Raw genomic sequence first — 16,949 nt, 5'->3', positions numbered from 1 at the left:
CAGTACCCTCGTTCTCGTCCTGCTGGGAAGATAGACATACACGTGTTTTGTTTTGCTTTTTAGAGACTCTTCGATGGAAACCTTTTCTGATGCCTTGATTTGTCCTTGGGGCTCTTCATCAGCAGAGAGTAAGCTCTTTGAGGGCAGGGATTGCCCTTTGCTCATTGTCGACATTCCAGGAGATGGGAGCCGGCAGGGGTGGGACAGCACGTGGCTCCGAGGGGCCCAAACAAACTAGGTGTGGACACTCGCCGTGGACAGAAGTCCACAGGCAGAGAGACAGTGGTGATGAAACAGGAGTTTATTTCAGTGAGGCTAACACCAGGAAGACAGTGGACCAGCGTCTCAAACACTGTCTCCAGAAGTGCTGGAAGTACTTCCAGGTTTATCGAAGGAACGAAGGAAAGTGTTGGACAGAGACGGATGGGTCTGTGCAGGTGGGCTATGAAGGTCAAGTCCATCATTGTCTTGAGGTCAGTGCCTCTGGGTCTTACCGGCTCAGGGCTGTCCTTGTTGCTTCAGGGGGGCATGTCATTCCCCATCGGGGTTGGTTTGTCCACAGGGTCTTTTGCCTGAGTTAAGAGATAAACTAGAAAGAAGAACTTAATCATTTAGAAGTTTGAGGTCAAAATGTAGGTAGTTGAAGCCTTCTTTCAGGAATTGCTGCACACAATGGACGTGTTTGTGGCTCACTGGGCTTTTCAGTGGCCCCAGGGCGGCCTGTTTCAAATCTTGGCTGGGTCCCTTGAAAGGCCCGTATTTGCCTTTCCCGCTTTATATTTTCTCCATTTCCGCCATATGTCCTGCTTGGTCTGTTTGATGCGGTCATGCTTGGCAATCAAGATATTCCTCCCCTCCTCTGTCTCTGTCTCCCCCTCCCTCTCCAGATCCCTTTGCCTCCCACATTAATATTTTACACACCTTTGAACCAAAAACCTGCATCTGGCTTGCAAGACCAACTTCAGGTTCATTGTTCTGGAAAGCCTTCACCCTGAGAAACCTGAACTTGGCGGGACCGAATTACACTTAGCAAAATTCCTTGGGCAAAAGGCGACATTGGCTCTAACACATTCCATGCTTTGTGTACAAGAGTGACGTTAGCGAGCCAACACCAGCAGAACTTATACTTGGAAGGCTGGAGTTGATCTCGCCCTCCCTTCCCGCAGCCTTTGTGTTTTCTCACAGCCTTGGTCTGTCCTTCTGTGTGTTTGTTCGGAGCCTCCCCTATGAGTCCTGCCGCGTCAAGGACTACGGCCTTGGTCTGTGCCCCAAAGTCCCAGACAGGTTGCCTCGTACACAGCACGTTTCCTGTGTGGGATATGAATTGCGTCCCCATCAGGGGAAGGTGACAGTGGCGGTGACAAGTCCCTCGTTCATTCCTTGCTGTCAGCATTCAGGGAACAGTAGGCACACTGCCACCTGTGTAATTGGGCCTCTCCCTGTGCCAACTCTGCTTCCCTCTGAAACCCGACCCGTTCCCTTGTCAGGATGATGAGCTTGTCTTGGGATCATATGAGTGCTTAGAGGGTCCAGGGACGGCTCACAGGACGATGTTCTCTCTCCCCGTGTCTCTCTCCAGGCTCTCACCCTTGTGGGAGAGGAGTCCTGAAGCATCTCTCTGGGTTTCTCCATTACTCCTAAATCTAGGAAATGCCAGGAGCTATTACTCTGGACATTGGGTGACCTCGCAGAGAAGAAAGCTAAAAGCAGTTAGCCGAGCCAAGCCTTCTTGTCCCAGGGAGGTACCCCTGCTATCCTGATTCCATCATCATGTCAATCATTGAGCATAATCTTGAGACCTCAGTTTTCCTTAAAAAAAAAAAAAAAAACAAGAATAGAGAAAATGACTTACACTTTCTCTGTACCCTCCTAACACTCAGCATAACATGTTAGGTAGATAATTTTGAGATCTCAGACTTAGGAGTGAACAATTTTGCCTGGTGGGTAACTCTTAAAACTAGAAACTAATTATGACAGGAACTAAGCAAGGCATGGGATTACAAAGAAAAATAAAACCTGGTGATGAACGGATAAAGAAGACGTGGTTTATATATACAGTGGAATACTACTTGGCAATGAGAAAGAATGAAATCCTGCCATTTGCAGCAACATGGATGGAACTGGAGGGTATTAATGCTAAGTGAGATAAGTCGGTCAGAGAAAGACACATATCATCTGTTTTCATTCATACATGGAACTTGAGAAACTTAAGACCATGGGGGAAGGGACAGGGAAAAAATAGTTTCAAACAAACGGAGGCAAACCATAAGAGACTCTTTTTTTTTTTTTTTTTTTTTTTAACGTTTATTTATTTTTGAGACAGAGAGAGACAGAGCATGAACGGGGGAGGGGCAGAGAGAGAGGGAGACACAGAATCGGAAACAGGCTCCAGGCTCTGAGCCATCAGCCCAGAGCCGGACGCGGGGCTCGAACTCACGGACCGCGAGATCGTGACCTGAGCCGAAGTCGGACGCTTAACCGACTGAGCCACCCAGGCGCCCCAATAAGAGACTCTTAAATACCAAGAACAAACAGGGTTGATTGGAGGTGGAGGGGAAAATGGGTGCTAGGCAGTGAGGAGGGCACTTGTTGGGATGAGCACTGGGTATTGTATGTACACAATGAATCATGGGAATCTACCCCCAAAACCAAGAGCACACTTTACACACTGTGTGTTAGCCAACTTGACAATAAATTATGTTAAGAAAAAAAAAAAAAAACTTGGTATATGCCAGTTAAGTCAAGGATCACTCACGGTGAATCATAAATAGCCTTGTTGTTTGTAAATTATAAATTCTGGTTTTCTATGTGATCTTTCATACAGGAAACTGTGGGGTTTGGTTTTGTCATTGAAAAGGGAGTAGACTCTTGGTTTGACTGTGAAGGACTCAAAGTGCAACAGCTCTGGGGATCTTGACACTAGAGGAAGAGCAGGGAAAAAAAGCCTTCACATACCTTAAAATGAATTACTGGTTAACTACTATTAATATGCCACGGGCCCAGAGACCAGCATATAACACTGCAGGATCGATATGGGTATTTATCATGTGTGGGTATTGATCCTTCATGAAGGAGTGAATCATATTTCACGCTGCATATGTTAGTGGGAAAAAAAAGTAGCAGAGGGATTGGGAAGCCTTATCCCAGAACTGGATGTGCGGAAGGTAAACGTATAGAGCCACAAATAGGAGTTTCGGAATAAGAGGGATCAAGTCTGTGGGCAATACCTCTGTACAGACGTCTTTGCTCAGACAAATGCCGTTGGTCATTTTTTCCAGATACAGGCATACTCTTAGTTGTTGAATCCAGTCCTGCTGACCTTTTTTTTCCTTCTAGCACAAATTAATGCTAACCCAGTCATAAGTACTAGCACTTAGAACGTCTGGCTTCACTCTTCCATTGGCGTCTTGGCAGAGGACCTACAGGTTGATAATTCTTACATGGGACTGCTGGTTAAGAAAGCGACCACACTCTCGGGACGCCTGGCTGGCTCAGTCCAAAGAGCATGTGACTCTTGGTCTCGGGATTGTGAGTTCGAGCCCCACATTGGGTGTAGAGATTACTTAAATAAAACTTTAAAAATGCACATTAAAAAAAGAAAGAAAGCTACCACATTCTCTTGAGAAAGCCTGTTCTGTTGTGCTTTCTATTATTACTAATACCATCACGAAGTCATCTGGGCCAGTGTTTAGCCTAGAAAAATAAACCATGAGATCCAGCTTCAGAATTTTCAGCAAACTCATTAAGATGTTTCCGCTGTCTTTGTGCTTCGTCATGTTGGCCGTGCAGTTAAAATGTCCCTGTCACAGTGTGTGTCAGGCGTGGGGGGAGCAGGAGGAATTCATAGCGGGCAGCTCAGGTTTGTAGAACCAGCTGTCAGTATTTGCTTTTTTTTTTTTTTTTACCCTGTGACTCAGACAAGGGTTAAGAGTAGCCCAGTAAGAGTTTGGTGCATGGGAAATGGCTTCTTGAATTTATACCTACATATTCATTTCAAGTTTTGTATGGTTAGTTGATCTGTTTTGTGGCTTATGAGTTGTAAATCTTACCTTCGGGTTTATTGCCAATCAGTGACACTTTGCCTGACTTCCCAGCTTTGGTGACGTCCCAGCGTTCAAGGGAATGTCTCTAGTTACTCTTTGGGAACTCTGCTGTAGCAGAGGTCGGAGAGGGGGCATGTGCGGCTTCTGTTCTCACTCTCCCTCAGCCTGGGTGAGAGCTCTGTGTGCCTTTCCAGGCTGGAGTGTCGCATGGTCACTCAGCAATTCAGCAAGTGTCTGATAAGGGAGCTCGGTGGCTTCCCGGCGTCCTGGGTGACAGATATCAGCAGTGTAACTTGGTCGTTTGGAGGGAATGCCCGGAACAAGACATGCCAGTGATTTTCATGCATTTTTTCCCCCATTACTACAACCTCCCTAGATACGTTCATAATTACGTCTTCAGGCCTGGAGTATGTAAAGAGCCTAGTATAGGGGTGCCGGGGTGGTTCAGTCGGTTTAGCGTCCGACTATGTTTCAGCTCTGGTCCTGGTCTTGCGGTTTGGTGGGTTCAAGCCCCGTGTCAGGCTCTGCACTGACAGCACAGAGACTGCTTGGGATTCTTTTCTTTCCTTCTCTCTCTGCCCCTCCTCTCTCTCTCTCTCAAAATAAATTAAAAAATTAAAAAAGAAACTAACGAGCCTAGTGTATACTAGCCTATAGACCATATATGCATATACAGAATAGACTATTCTAGAGTAGTCTATACTCCTACCTCCTTAGTCTCTTAGATCTGTCTCTGGTGCTTCGATCAATTCTCCTAAAACATTTTTATTGTTACTTGCTTCCTCTGAAAACCTTCATTGACTCCCTGTAGCTTGAGGAGAAACCCGAAGTCCTTGACTGGCATCCCCATTCGAGGCCTTCCACAATTTTAACCAAGGTCGCTTCCCATTCTCATTACCTGTGGGCCCTTGACGTGAACTGTGTACCGTGGCCAGGCCAATCTGGTCACTGTCCCTGCCACAGGACTTGTGTTTCTCCTCCTTCATGATCCTGTTGGTATCATTCTCTTTCGAGTGTGTCCGCACACCATCATCTCTAAATCCCCTCCACCCTGGCTCCCATCTCCACTGCTTTTGTTGATGGTGACATCTACCTATACTGTCATTGTGGCAATGAGATGATTGCTTTGTAAGTGTCTCAGCTGGGCTGACAGCTCAGAGCCTGGAGCTTGCTTTGGATTCTCTCTCCCTCTCTCCCTGCCCCTCTCCTGTTCATGCTCTCTCTCTCTCTCTTTCTCTCTCTCTCAAAAATAAATAAACATTTTAAAAAAATTTTAAAGAGAAGAAATGAAACATTGTGAATATTTCTTTGTGCCTTTTACATCTAAAGCAAAGCTTTGGACATAGTTGTTCTAGGATAACCAACGAATGAGCCAAATACAAATACAAAAATACAACTTGAGATCAAGAATAAATTATTCTTACTATGAAAAATTATATGCCAACAAACAGGACAACCTGGAAGAAATGGACAAATTCATAAGCACCCACCCACTTCCAAAACCCAAACAGGAAGAAATAGAAAACTTGAACAGACCCATAACCAGCGAAGAAATTGAATCAGTTATCAAAAATCTCCCGACAAATAAGAGTCCAGGACCAGATGGCTTCCCAGGGGAATTCTACCAGACATTTAAAGCAGAGATAATACCTATCCTTCTCAAGCTTTTCCAGAAGTTAGAAAGGGAAGGAAAACTTCCAGACTCATTCTATGAAGCCAGCATTACTTTGGTTCCCAAACCAGACAGAGACCCAGCAAAAAAAGAGAACTACAGACCAATATCCCTGATGAATATGGATGCAGAAATTCTCAACAAGATACTAGCAAATCAAATTCAACAGCATATAAAAAGAATTATTCACCATGATCAAGTGGGATTCATTCCTGGGCTTCAGGACTGGTTCAACATTCGCAAATCAATCAATGTGATACATCACATTAATAAAAGAAAAGATAAGAACCATATGATCCTGTCAGTTGATGCAGAAAAAGCATTGGACAAAATTCAGCATCCTTTCTTAATAAAAACGCTTGAGAAAGTCGGGATAGAAGGAACACACTTAAGCATCATAAAAGCCATTTATGAAAAGCCCACAGCTAATATCCTCAATGGGGAAAAACTGAGAGCTTTCCCCCCTGAGATCAGGAACATGACAGGGATGTCCACTCTCACTGCTGTTGTTTAACATAGTGTTGGAAGTTCTAGCATCAACAATCAGGCAACAAAAGGAAATCAAAGGCATCAAAATTGGCAAAGATGAAGTTAAGCTTTCACTTTTTGCGGATGACATGATATTATACATGGAAAATCCGATAGACTCCACCAAAAGTCTGCTAGAACTGATACATGAATTCAGCAAAGTTGCAGGATACAAAATCAGTGTACAGAAATCAGTTGCATTCTTATACACTAATAATGAAGCAACAGAAACACAAATAAAGAAACTGATCCCATTCACAATTGCACCAAGAAGTATGAAATACCTAGGAATAAATCTTAACCAAAGATGTACGAGATCTGTATGCTGAAAACTATAGAAAGCTTATGAAGGAAATTGAAGAAGATATAAAGAAATGGAAAAACATTCCGTGCTCATGGGTTGGAAGAATAAATATGGTTGAAATGTCAATACTACCCAAAGCTATCTACACATTCAGTGCAATCCCAATCAGAATTGCACCAGCATTCTTCTTGAAGCTAGAACGAGCAATCCTAAAATTTGTATGGAACCACAAAAGACCCCGAACAAAGTAATTTTGAAGAAGAAGACCAAAGCGGGAGGCATCACAATCCCAGACTTTAGCCTCTACTACAAAGCTGTAATCATCAAAACAGCATGGTATTGGCACAAAAACAGACACATAGACCAATGGTATAGAATAGAGACGCCAGAATTGGACCCACAAAAGTATGGCCAACTCATCTTTGACAAAGCAGGAAAGAATATCCAATGGAAAAAAAGACAGTCTCTTTAACAAATGGTGCTGGGAGAACTGGACAGCAACATGCAGAAGATTGAAACTAGACCACTTTCTTACACCATACACAAAAATAAACTCAAAGTGGATAAAGGACCTGAATGTGAGACAGGAAACCATCAAAACCCTAGAGGAGAAAGCAGTAAAAAACCTCTCTGACCTCAGCTGCAGCAATTTCTTACTCAGCACATCTCCAAAGGCAAGGGAATTAAAAGCAAAAATGAACTATTGGGACCTCATGGAGATAAAAAGCTTCTGCACTGCAAAGGAAACAATCAACAAAACTAAAAGGCAACCAACAGAATGGGAAAAGGTATTTGCAAATGACTTATCGGACAAAGGGCTAGTATCCAAAATCTATAAAGAACTCCCCAAACTCCACAGCCGAAAAACAAATAATCCCATGAAGAAATGGGCAGAAGACATGAATAGACACTTCTCTAAAGAAGACATCCGGATGGCCAACAGGCACATGAAAAGATGCTCAACGTCACTCCTCATCAGGGAAATAGAAATGAAAACCGCACTGCGATATCACCTCATGCCAGTCAGAGTAGCAAAAATGAACACATCAGGAGACTATAGATGCTGGAGAGGATGTGGAGAAATGGGAACCCTCTTGCACTGTTGGTGGGAATGCAAACTGGTGCAGCCGCTCTGGAAAACAGTGTGGAGGTTCCTCAAAAAATTAAAAATAGATCTACCCTACGACCCAGCAATAGCGCTGCTAGGAATTTACCCAAGGGATACAGAAGGGCTGATGCATAGGGGCACTTGTACCCCAATGTTTATAGCAGCCCTTTCAACAATAGCCAAATTATGGAAAGAGCCTAAATATCCTTCAATTGATGAATGGATAAAGAAATTGTGGTTTATATACACAATGGAATACTACTTGGCAATGAGAAAGAATGAAATATGGACTTTTGTAGCAACGTGGATGGAACTGGAGACTGTCATGCTAAGTGAAATAAGTCATACAGAGAAAGACTGATACCATATGTTTTCACTCTTATGTGGATCCTGAGAAACTTTAACCGAAGACCATGGGGGAGGGGAAGGTAAAAAAAAAAAAAGGTTAGGGAGGGAGCCAAAGCATAAGAGACTCTTAAAAACTGAGAACAAACTGAGGGTTGATGGGGGATGGGAGGGAGGGGAGGGTGGGTGATGGGCATTGAGGAGGGCACCTGTTGGGATGAGCACTGGGTGTTGTATGGAAACCAATTTGACAATAAATTTCATATTAAAAAAAAGAATAAATGTCTTTTGCATTACCCGCTCCTCTTGGTTTTCCAGAAGCCCTGTGTGGAATATTTCAGTTTTTCGAAGGGAAAAAGCACTTAAATAAATTAAACTTTTGTGGTTAGAGCAAATGAAGAAAGCCTGGGTGTGGCCCATGAGCGTCCAAACGGTTAGGCAGCAGTATGCACACCACTTGTGATCCGAGCTCTGCCGTGATTTTGGAGGAGGTGGTATTTATCTGCATGCTCTTGTGGGATAGCCAGGCAGGAGTGTCACAGCAGTGCGGTCAGGGGTCACGTTTTTGGGGATAGCTTCTGAAGCACTTGTTTGCAATCTTCCAGGTAGACCGGTGAGTTTCGATCTGTGAGTGCATCAGAGCCTTCTGAGGACTTTGTTAAACTCAGGACTGCTGGGCCCACCCACCCCTCAGAGTTTCTGATTCAGTGGGTGTGGTGGGGTCCAAGAGGGTGTGCTTTTGCAAGTTCCCGGGCGGTGGGGGGGGAGCTGATGCTGCCCATTCAAGGGCCACACTGCGAACTCCACTGGATGAGACACCTGTCAACTGATGGATGCTTATTTCGACCTCGGGAAATTTCCACGTATCAGTGGCATGCACGTAGAGGCTGGGGCTCATAAACCTGTTTTGAACATGGACCAAGAGTTTTGATGTGAACTTTAAAATACAATTTGAGGTTTACAAAATACAGGGTGTGGCAGTTCCACAGGTCCCTAGAGCTTTTTAAAATGTCACTTTTCAAGAGTGCTTAAACATCTTAGGATTGTAAAATCCTTAGGCACCTACTCTTAGAAAGCTCAAAGAGTTTTTATTATTTAAATACTGGTAGGAAACAGAACTTTTCCAGTGTGTTTCTTAATTTATTCTTCAAGGTCAATATAATCTGAAAGAGGAAATAAAATACCGGGTAAGTGGGAAAGTGATGGCATCAGTAGCTGATAGATTATACTCAGCTGTAGCAAAACCAGTCCTCGCTCTGACCTGACCTAGAGGCTCCCTATGCAGTTTGTTGAAGCCATCCTCTTGTTACCTTGAGAATTATTACTGACATCATATTGCTGGATAAAACGGAGGCCTGATAAAAGGTCCTGAGTAGGGGTGTGATTCGGAAATTCACAAACCTGTGTCCTAATCTGAGAATCCTGGTGTCCTTGGGTTTCTTCCTCTTCTTCTTCTTCTTCTTCTTCTTCTTCTTCTTCTTGTTTTTAATTTATTTGAGAGAGAGAGAGAGTGCAAACAGGGGAGAGGGGCAGAGAGAGATTGAGAGAGAGAGAGAGAGAGAGAGAGAGAGAGAGAGAGAGAGAATCCTAAGCAGCCTCCATGCCCAGTGTGGAGCCCGACACCAGGCTCCATCCCACAACCCTGGGATCATGACCTGAGGGGAAATCAGGAGTCAGGCGTTCAACTGACTGGAGCCACCCAGCTGCCTCCCTTGGCCTTCTATTTAATTCTTTACCTACTAATGTATATTTTTTTTAATTGAGGACCTTGCTTTTGAAGGGCAGGTCCGAAGGGGTATCTGTTTTTTCCCCGCTACAAGGACAGAGATAAGCATCGGAAATGCCTTCCTCAATGTCTGTGAGATTACACGTGGATGTCCCACCAATGCTTGTGACTGAGTGGTGAAGCCCGTGTCATTCCTTCCTTCCCTGATTTAGACACCCGTATAATTCGTCATTTTCACAAAATTTGTATTGCTTAAGTAATGAGGAAAACAGTGAAGAGACAACATTAAACACAAAAGAATTCGCTATTGGAAACCACCTGTTATGCACGAAATTGGTGTTTAAAATAAGAAAAAGCTGGGGAGTTCAAGAGGCGAGGAGGGCAGGTGCCTTCTCCACATGCGGTGTGGAGTAATGGAACTGGAATGTCTCATCTCATTAGCTGGGAAGAGGAGAGAAGGAAGGAAAGAAATATAATGAAATAGTGGCTTGACAACGTTGGGAGGGCACCAAGGTGGATGGATTTGGTATCCTTTCAGAGAGAGGACACTTTAGCACTGACATTAAGGTGGGGCTGTGAAAGTCCCTTCCACAGCTTGCCGCCTGCATATCTTCTCTTTTCCTCCCATATTCGGCCAGTGGACACACGGAGCACCTGCTCTGGGCCACGTGTTGACTCTGCAGGGAATTTCCGTCGACCGGCTTCCCCCCACCTATGCGTGCTCAACCCCTGTCTGTGGGTTAAAAATGAAATGACGCTTTCTTGCTCCGGGGAGCTTCTGTTTCTTCCTCACATTTATTTTGAGGCCTGGCTACTTGGAAAACCGGGACTCGTCGATCTGTTCGGGCACATAATTGACCACCGCGTGTCCCGCGGTGTGCTAGGTTCGGGGATGCACCAGTGAGCCCGGAGCCCCGGTGCCTGCTTTTGCTCCATCTACGTTCTGGCGAAGAGAAGGCTCTTGTGCCCAGCTGGTCTGTTTCCTCGTTGCTTACTCGCTCCTCCCTCTCCTGCAAAACCGTCCAGGCCCTGAAGACCTAGCCCTCTGTTGGTTTTTTTCTAGAACTGATTTGCTTGATCCCTTGGCAGCAGTTGACAAGGCATGCTGGGCCTTCCAGGAGCCACATCAACTTTGGCCTGTGTGATGTTGTGTTCTCTCCTTGGTTCTCCCCAGCTCCACTCCTGGCTCCCTTTTCTTCTCCCAGAACTCGCTCTTTGGTAACAACTGCCTCCCCCTCTCCCCGGAGGCTGGTAGAACCCCTCCCAGGTCTCCTCCAGCCTCTTCTCTGCCGAGTGCGCTTGCCGGTTCCCACCTTCGCTCATCGCCTATAAGTGTCTCCAGCGTGTGGATGCGACAGAACTCATCGCCTCCCTCTCCTACCACACCAGACTCCCCACTCTCCCCCAGGTCGGCCGCGTGCCTCCTCCGGCATTCTCCTTCCCTTCCAGATGGAAGTCCAGCCAGCCCCTCCACTTCTGCTGAGTCCTGCGCCCCTGCCCGTAGCTCAGGCCCCTCGCTGCTTTCACAGACTTGAGGTCTCTCTTCCCTTCGCTTGTCCTAAGCTTGCCCTCAGGTCACTCACTCTGGAACTCAGTGCTGACCCTCTGCTCCTGGCCCAGAAATCGTCACGTGCTGCAGGGTCTGGAGGGCTGGCTGGAGGCTTCCCCGCCCCTTGCTCCAGCTCAGCCTCTCGTTCCCTTTCGGGCGCCCAGTTCTTCAGCTTCGCTGCGCTGCCCTGTCCAGCTCTCGCTGGCACGCCCTCCTCCCGCTTTCCCGCTCCCATGCCTTTGTCCTCCTTGTCCTTTTCTCCACACTTTCTTTATTTTTCACCTTTCTCTGCTCCTCCCTTATACTTCAGCTTGGATGCAGTGTTTTTTTCCTGAAGGTCTCTGTGGTCCTTTCTAGGCTCCAAGTCCTCTCTCCAGCCTTTGGATTTCCATAAAAGTCTATGGCTATTCCTGTGTGATAATCCTTGTTGGTATTTGTAATCCCATCACATGTCTCACCCCAGACTGTAGAATCCCCGGGCAGCGGCATCCTGACACCTTGCAGCCATCTCAGGCTCCTGGACCCCCTCTTAGAACATGGCGTGATGGATGTCCATGGGAGAGAGGACTTAGGAGTCTGCTTGTTTACGAATCGACACAGTTTAAAATCTAGACACGGGGTTGACAAAACTACAGCCTTTAGGCTGCTTCGGCCCACTGCTTGGCTTTGTGAATAAAGTTTTATTGTAACATGACCACTCAGCAATCTGGGCATTCTGCAGTTGAATGGCCTGAAATCGTTACTAACCTTTTACAGAAGAAGTTTGTCTACCCCTGGTCTATACCATTGTCCAGACTTGTGAAGAGTCCAGTGTCAGGTGTGGGAGGAAATTAAAGAAATAATGTGTGCTTAAACTCTTAGCCTTTTGCTTTGGCTCTTTGATATATCGATGTGGCTACCATAGTTTGAGCATTGGGATTTTATTACTTTGTTGAAAGTGAAGTACAATTCATTTTGTTGTAAAAATGATGCCGACGGCCAAGTTAACTAGATTTGATCTCCAGTTTCCTAACATTGGGGTAGAATTGTCTGGGTCGAAGTTAGGCCTGCCCAGGCTTTATGTCACTAAAATGTTTTTGGTATTCTCAGTGAAAATAAGTCATCTGCAGGGGGCTGCCAGCTGTGTCCCCAGTTTTGCCAGCCTTAGAGACGTGTCCCTTGTTTTGGCTGTGGGAGGAAGCAGCGTGTTCCAGAGCCTTGCTCTGTAGCTTTGCAGATGAGGAAGGCCGTACGTTGCCAGGGTTGAGAGGTAGAGTTTTGTGCACCCCCATGTGAATACCGTGTGGTCTTTTCCTTTCCAGAGGGACGCATGGTCATCCAGGATATTCCTGCCGTCACCAGCAGAGGGCACATGGAGAACACACCTGATCTGGTTTCTGACTCCACCTACTACAGCAGCTTTTACCAGCCTTCTCTGTTCCCTTACTACAACAATCTGTACAACTATCCGCAGTACTCCATGGCCTTGGCCGCGGATTCCTCTTCCGGGGACGTGGGAAACCCCCTCGGGGGGTCCCCTGTGAAGAACAGCCTGCGGAGCCTCCCGGCACCCTACGTGCCCAGTCAGCCGGGAAACCAGTGGCAGGTAAGACGTGGCCCAGAGTGACTGGATCTGTCAAGAACACACACACGCACACACAACGACCAGCTCAGCACACATGTGTGCACGTTATGCCAGAGGTGTTAAAAAAAAAAAAAGTTCCCTCTCCCGGGTCGGCTGCGGGAATTGTAACATGTGAAGGGATCACACTTGTGTGTGTTTGCACTTCTCTCATTTTTGCACTGTCATTTTGCACAAATACCCAGTTGGCCGGAGGCAGATTCACGAGGGGCTCACTGTGTGAGGTCTCACCTCCTCCTGTAGCCTCATCCCCACTTTCTTTGAGCAGCTTAGAAAATTCTGGGTGCGGCCTTCTGGGTGGCAGTAATCTTAGTGATGAATTTGCACCCTGGAAGGGACGAGTGGTATCACCTGTGTGCGAAGCAAGGTAAGAAAACGAATTAGGTCCCTGTCGTTCTGGGCCAAATTGGGTGCTTTTTTTAGCTGGGAATGAAGGTCATCTTTCATATGCTTAAGTGTGCGATCAAGAGCTTGTAGATTAACACGGGGGTAAAACAAAACATTTTGCATTGTCAGGAAGGAGTGTTTTTCTAGAGCTGTTCTGCTTCCTCAGCTGTAACCGTTTCTTCAGATTTCAAGGCACTGAAAACGTCCACAAGCTGGGTTACCACGCCGCGGGGAGTGTGGCCGCATGAGAGCCAGCACTCCCCACCTGCAAGCCTCCAGCAGCCATAGATGTTACAATTCAGGGAGAACGGTTCTTATTTGGGGTACATTTACCTCGCAGGCTTTCTCAACTGGGCTTTGATTCCAACACAATGGGACATACATATCTGGGAGTTCGGGGCAAAACTTTGACCTTCTTATGCCCATTTTTTAAAAATGTAAGCTGAAATTTTCCTCTGAGTGATTCTATCCCGTTTTGTATTTTTTAGGTGTGAGGAAATAGTTAATTTTCAAGCTCCCCCGCTTTTTGGGTTCTCTCACTCCCCTTAGGAGTCAGACTTCTTCAGCCTGTTAATACATCCACCCTAGTCCCCTGGGATACACATTTTTGTAAGTTTGCCACACATTTTATTTTCAGAACCATGCTTGTTAAAAAGAGGGCCTCACAGGGGCGCCTGGGTGGCTCAGTCGGTTGAGCCTGTGAATTCAGCTCAGATCATGATCCCACAGTTCATGAGTTCAAGCCCTGTGTCAGGCTCGAACTGACAGCTTAGAGCCTGGAATCTGCTTTGAATTCTGTGTCTGCCCCTCCCCTGCTCATGTTTTCTCTCTCTCAAAAATAAATAAGCTTTTTTTTAAAAAAAAAAGAGGCCTTCATGCATATGGGTGTGAGAACTCGGAGGTAATGTGAGTGTAAAGGAATGCAATGACTTACAGATCTTCAACCTGGACCCCTACAGGTCTTTCAGAGTGCCAACTGGATTTAATTCTTGGGGGCGGGTTTTGGGCTGATTTCCGTCAGAAGCTCTCCTCTCTGCAAGGAAGAAGAAGTATCTTGCAGTTCTGAAAACACCAGTGCGTCCTGTAGATTCCCACAAGGCAGGGACTAGCGCTGGAGCGTCCTGATTTTCTGGCTACTTCTAGGCTTTAAGGATAAAAGTAGGACAGCTCTGAACCTGTTGGCCTATGAGAAAAAGGATGAGGGGGGGGAAAAAACTTAACTGTTTCCTGAGAGAAAGGCAGGCAACTCTTGGTGAGCTTTCCGGTAAAGTCAGACGTCTCCTTGTCAGAATCCTTGAGCTGGCATATAAGACAGCAGACCAGCATCACTGCCTGGTCTTGGAGAGATGTCTCAGGTGCTGTGTGTAAGGAGAGAGTCTCCGGAGGGCAGGTTCCCACACCTGGAGGAAAAATCGTGGCCAGACTTTCTTAGTCCTGGGGGACAGGCAGTTTTGATGCTGTTCATGCTGTCTCTAGCACTGCCACTTACGGAGAGAGGTAGAGACGCCCGCCGAGGCATCATTTAACATATAGTTTGTCTTCCTGGAAGGCTGAGCTTAAGACCTTTTATTTCCAGTCACTGTTGGTAATATATTCTCATGGAACAAATTATTTTGCAGAAATAGGTCCTTCTCTGCTACTGTGGTTGATGCCCCTTCCTCTTAGTTAGTAATGGCACCAGTCATGACAGCCAGCATTTGCTGAGCGGTGAGTCTTCCTCCAAGGCCCAGGAGGCAGATCGTGTTGCCTGCTTTTTACAGGTGAGGACACTGAGACCCAGAGGGCTGACTTGTCCATGGTCACACAGCCACCGCACAAGAGAGCTGGAGTTTGAATGTGGATCTGTCTGGTTCCACGGTGTTTCTCAGCAGTGTTTGGTTATCACTGGGTCGGGCCACGGAAACTGCCATCAATATAAATACCAAGGTCCTCTCTAGTTCTTTAGGGCTTAGAATTCCTACCTAAGCGCTTTGCTTTACATTGAGGGTCTTCTTGGAATCGTCTTCCGGTTTTCTTTCCTCCCTTGTGGAGGTTGGAAATATGCAGAAACTTCTGGAACAGTGCTGACGTGTGGTTACTTCGGATGGCTGAGAATGGGGCCTCTGAAGCTTTCCTGAAATATACAGTCTCGGCAATAGCATTTAAAATATGCTGAATTCCCTGCTATCTGAAAGTTGCTTTTGGAATCTGCCTGCAAATCTCCTGTGAATGTGCTTCTCGGGAAAGCATATCTAGACACACCTGCAGTGTTCGTGTAACCTGGAAAATGATCCTAACAGTTGAGATGAGGGGCTTGACCGCGTGGCGTCTCCATCCCTCCTCAGTCTGACGCTGTGTGAGTCTATGGATTAACCTCGTAACCAGATACAAACACAAGCTGGACTTACAGCCCTGTTGTTATTCCCACAAAAATTAGTTCTCTTGGAAATAAACTCCTAAGTGCAAGACCCAACGTAGGTATATAAGCCATCACTTTGCAGAATGGCAGGTGACCATCAGTCTAGTGGCGATCAGAGCCGCAGTGGGTCTTGGGAAGCTCCAGTTCACCCCATCCTGGTGCAGGGAGAACGGAGGTCTGAAGCTGAAGGGGTTTACTCCGCACCCACAGATAAGTTGATGGCAGAGCCTGGACTAGAAACCAGGTCTGTTGGTTTAGGAGAACATTGGAAGATCCATATTCACTTCTGACTTGGCATTTAAATGTTTGTGAAGCCTGGGGCAAAACGCAAAATTGTCTCTGCGTCTCCCTGTTTTGGTCTGTAAAGTGGGCACGGTACCACCTTCAGAGAATTGTTGCCTGCATACATCTGGCAGTGTAACAGCTAGAGTGAGGTGATTAGTGCCTGTAGACGTTTCTGGGCACACCAGCAAGTGCTATGCCCATGTTGACTGCGGTTATTTCTTTTCGCTAATGATCATTTTTTAGATCTATCTAATTTTCAGCCTTCCGCTGCTATGTATTTTAGTTAGCGATCTCAGATCCCCTTTGTGACAAGATAGGGTATACGTAGGGTGCATTTTAGTATTAAAAGACTGTGACATGTGAGTATGGACCAAATATGAACGTACGTGGAATAATTTTTTCAGGGTTGGGGAAAAACGTGTTCTGTTCAGCAGATGGAAAACCAGAAGCACAGACAGAAATCATAATGGTGCAACACATGTTTATGATGTGTGTGTTATGAAGAAGTATTAGTTAAATGGTGAATGCCTAACGCATAATACTTACAACTAGTAAGTGCTATTGCTCTTACTAAGGAACAAAACGGCTCGCTTTTTTTAAACATTTTTTTTAACGTTAGTTTATTTTTGTGAGAGACAGAGTATGAGTGGGGGAAGGGCAGAGAGAGAGAAGGAGACACAGAATCTGAAGCAGGCTCCAGGCTCCGAGCTGTCAGCACAGAGCCTGACACAGGGCTCAAGCTCATGGATGGTGAGATCATGACCTGAGCTGAAGTCAGAGCCTTAACCTATTGAGCCACCCAGGCACCCCTAGAGGGCTCACTTTTTAACCCCGTTGTTAGGGCAGAAGCGTCGGGAACAGCCATCTGGGCCCCAGCCCCCCTGTTTTGGGAGGGTGCTCTGGTTCTGCTCTTGTGCTCCCTCCTGCTGGAAGCTTCCCAGGGGAGGACGGCATGGGGGTGCCCCCTTGATTGTGACCCTGCT

The 16,949-nt window shown here is 46.2% G+C and overlaps 1 protein-coding gene across 2 annotated transcripts in view; it reads left to right on the top strand.

The window, feature by feature from the left end:
- The window catches only part of DMRT1 (doublesex and mab-3 related transcription factor 1), a 110,995-nt gene that overhangs the window by 32,372 nt on the left and 61,674 nt on the right, over window positions 1-16,949 (top strand). For both annotated transcript variants that reach the window (XM_042964138.1, XM_042964137.1), the window contains exon 3: window positions 12,577-12,860. In XM_042964138.1, coding sequence (XP_042820072.1) covers window positions 12,577-12,860 — 284 coding nt within the window. The remainder of the gene's footprint in view (window positions 1-12,576; window positions 12,861-16,949) is intronic.

Source organism: Panthera tigris, chromosome D4 (assembly GCF_018350195.1).
Source record: "Panthera tigris isolate Pti1 chromosome D4, P.tigris_Pti1_mat1.1, whole genome shotgun sequence".
In the NCBI taxonomy this organism is placed as follows: Eukaryota; Metazoa; Chordata; class Mammalia; order Carnivora; family Felidae; genus Panthera; species Panthera tigris.
This window is presented reverse-complemented; position numbering and strand designations above follow the sequence as displayed.